General features: G+C 56.3%; 1 protein-coding gene across 1 annotated transcript; it reads left to right on the top strand.

Moving 5' to 3' along the window:
- Window positions 1-1,345: 1,345 nt before the first annotated feature.
- On the top strand, window positions 1,346-1,855 carry BXZ73DRAFT_24175 (uncharacterized protein; the record flags this gene model as incomplete). Its single annotated transcript, XM_048017685.1, has 3 exons — window positions 1,346-1,386; window positions 1,439-1,661; window positions 1,733-1,855. Coding segments are annotated over 3 exons (387 nt in total), but the record flags the coding sequence as incomplete, so codon positions are not given.
- Window positions 1,856-2,161: the final 306 nt, after the last annotated feature.

Here is a 2,161-nt window from a genome sequence, read left to right as displayed (position 1 = left end):
ATAACAACCTCGTCACCGTCAGGTTTTACATCGTATTGAATCAAAGAACGCACCGAACTCTCGGAAAAGACTGTCTATAGACTGTTCGCACTGAGCAAGAAGGTCGGCTCGCGGGAATATCGAACGACCGCGGCCAAGGGACGTATTACCGACCGCGGCCGCGACCAATCTGTGGGCACGTCCATATGGGATGCCGCGCTCACTGTGGCACCTTGACACCGCATTCAAGGACGATTCGCGCGTGGCTGCGCTCCACCGCAAGGGTTTGCGCCCTTATGCCACTTTGTGTGCACCCGCCCGCGCGCCTCTGTCCGGACCGACGCCAAACGGCCAAAGACCGTTCTGTTCTAGCCCCGCACGCGCGCAGACGTCTGGGACTGTGCTGGGCGACTGAGTGGGAGCGGGAGTTGTCCGCGACGGAGATGCATGCGATGTTGAGTTGGAGCTGAGATTACCCGTTGAATCGGAGCGAGCGGGGGCATGTGGTCCGGCGAGCGCGCGGGACTTTGTGCGTCGTGTTCGGGACAAGGTTGGGCCTAGATCGTCGAGGTCGAGCTCGGATGCAGTGGATAGAAGTGGCTGACACGCTCACCAGCCAATCTCGAGTGCTTTTGCAGGAGCAGCGTTTGATAGACTGTGTGCGGCCACACCGGGATGGCTAGAACTACGTACGAGGCAGACGTTCTGCGAATAGAGGCCCGCGTGAACGCTCATCGGAACTTGCGCGCGTCCTTGTTCTGCGCTTGCCCTGCCCCTAGGCTTCTTTTCTTCTATCCATGGCGTTTGTGTTGCTGTGTAGCACGATAGTACCTGATCGGTGGGAGGAAACGTGCCGCTGCGCATATATTCACCTGGAGATAGACAATGTCATTTTCCGTTTACTTACTCCGTACCTGGTCCACCTGTATCATTATCGAGAGAAGTGAACGGAGTGGAGGGAACAAATTAGCAGGCTCGGAGATGGTAAAGCCACGTAGGAAGGCGGGAAGAGACTCGCGCTCCGGGACTTGCTCTGACTTGCTGAAGCCCGTCTCAATCTCCGAAAGAAATTATGAGTCGCACGATTAGATAAGATTAGATCCAGACGCCTGTCTACTCACTGCGACTCACGATACGGAAACGGGCGCCTATAATCTGCTCTTCTTGATTTTTCTTCCTTCCACACACCTTTCCCCCTCCACAACCATGTCGGAAGACACTGAGCCTACCGTTGAAAAAAAGGTGGAAGAGGACGCCACCATAGATGAGAGTGAGGAAGACAAAAAGCTGCGAGCTGCTCGCCAAAGTACGTGCCCGGCCAAGTGAACAACACTTGTTCCCTAATACCACACCTTCTCCGCATATAGTCGAGTTTTACTTCGCCGACTCGAACCTGCCCTTTGATAAGTAGGTCTTCTTTTTGGTGCACGCACGCTCCTTTCCGACATGGACTCCCCAGGTTCATGTGGACGCTCCACACAGCTAATGCCGAGCACTGGGTACCCGTCAAGACCGTCGCATCCTTCAAGCGTATGCGCGAGTTCCATTCTCTGGGTGATGAGTGGCTACTCGATGCGCTTCGCAAGAGCGAGGAGCTGGAAATCGACGAAAAAAGCGAAAATATCCGCCGCCGCACCGAAGTGCAGCCACCGAAGGACCAGTTCGAACGCAGTGTGTACGCGGTACGTTGCTCGTCCTTCTCCACCCCACGTGCATCAGGGGAAGTTTAAGGGGGATCGTTTTGGGACGGCAGAAAGGCTTTGGCAAGGAGGACCCGACGCTGCAGAAGAAGCTCGAGGACTTTTTCAACAAGTACGGGCGGACGAACGCGGTGCGCATGCGGCGAATTGACAACACGAAGGAGTTCAAGGTTCGTGTCCTCTCCCCCCTATCATGCGAGCCGTCCGCCAACCGTTTGGTGCGGGTTTTCGGCGACAGGGCTCCGTGTTCGCCGAGTTTGCGGACTTCAAGTCTGTGGAGGCGTTCCTAAACGCCGACCCGAAGCCCTCATGGGAGGGGGAAGAGCTTCTCATCATGTCAAAGTACGTACGCACATCCGCGCTCACGCTGCGACGTTTCTCCGCCTCGCTCTGTTGCCGCGCTGGCGCTGAGAAACCCGCGGCTCATCGTTCGTCCTCACAGACAAGCGTACTGCGAGATGAAGATCAAGGAGAAGGGTCTC

Source organism: Epithele typhae (genome assembly GCF_022376455.1).
Source record: "Epithele typhae strain CBS 203.58 chromosome Unknown BXZ73scaffold_603, whole genome shotgun sequence".
In the NCBI taxonomy this organism is placed as follows: domain Eukaryota; kingdom Fungi; phylum Basidiomycota; class Agaricomycetes; order Polyporales; family Epitheliaceae; genus Epithele; species Epithele typhae.
The sequence above is the reverse complement of the archived record's forward strand: the minus strand, read 5'-3'. Positions and strand labels throughout refer to the sequence as shown.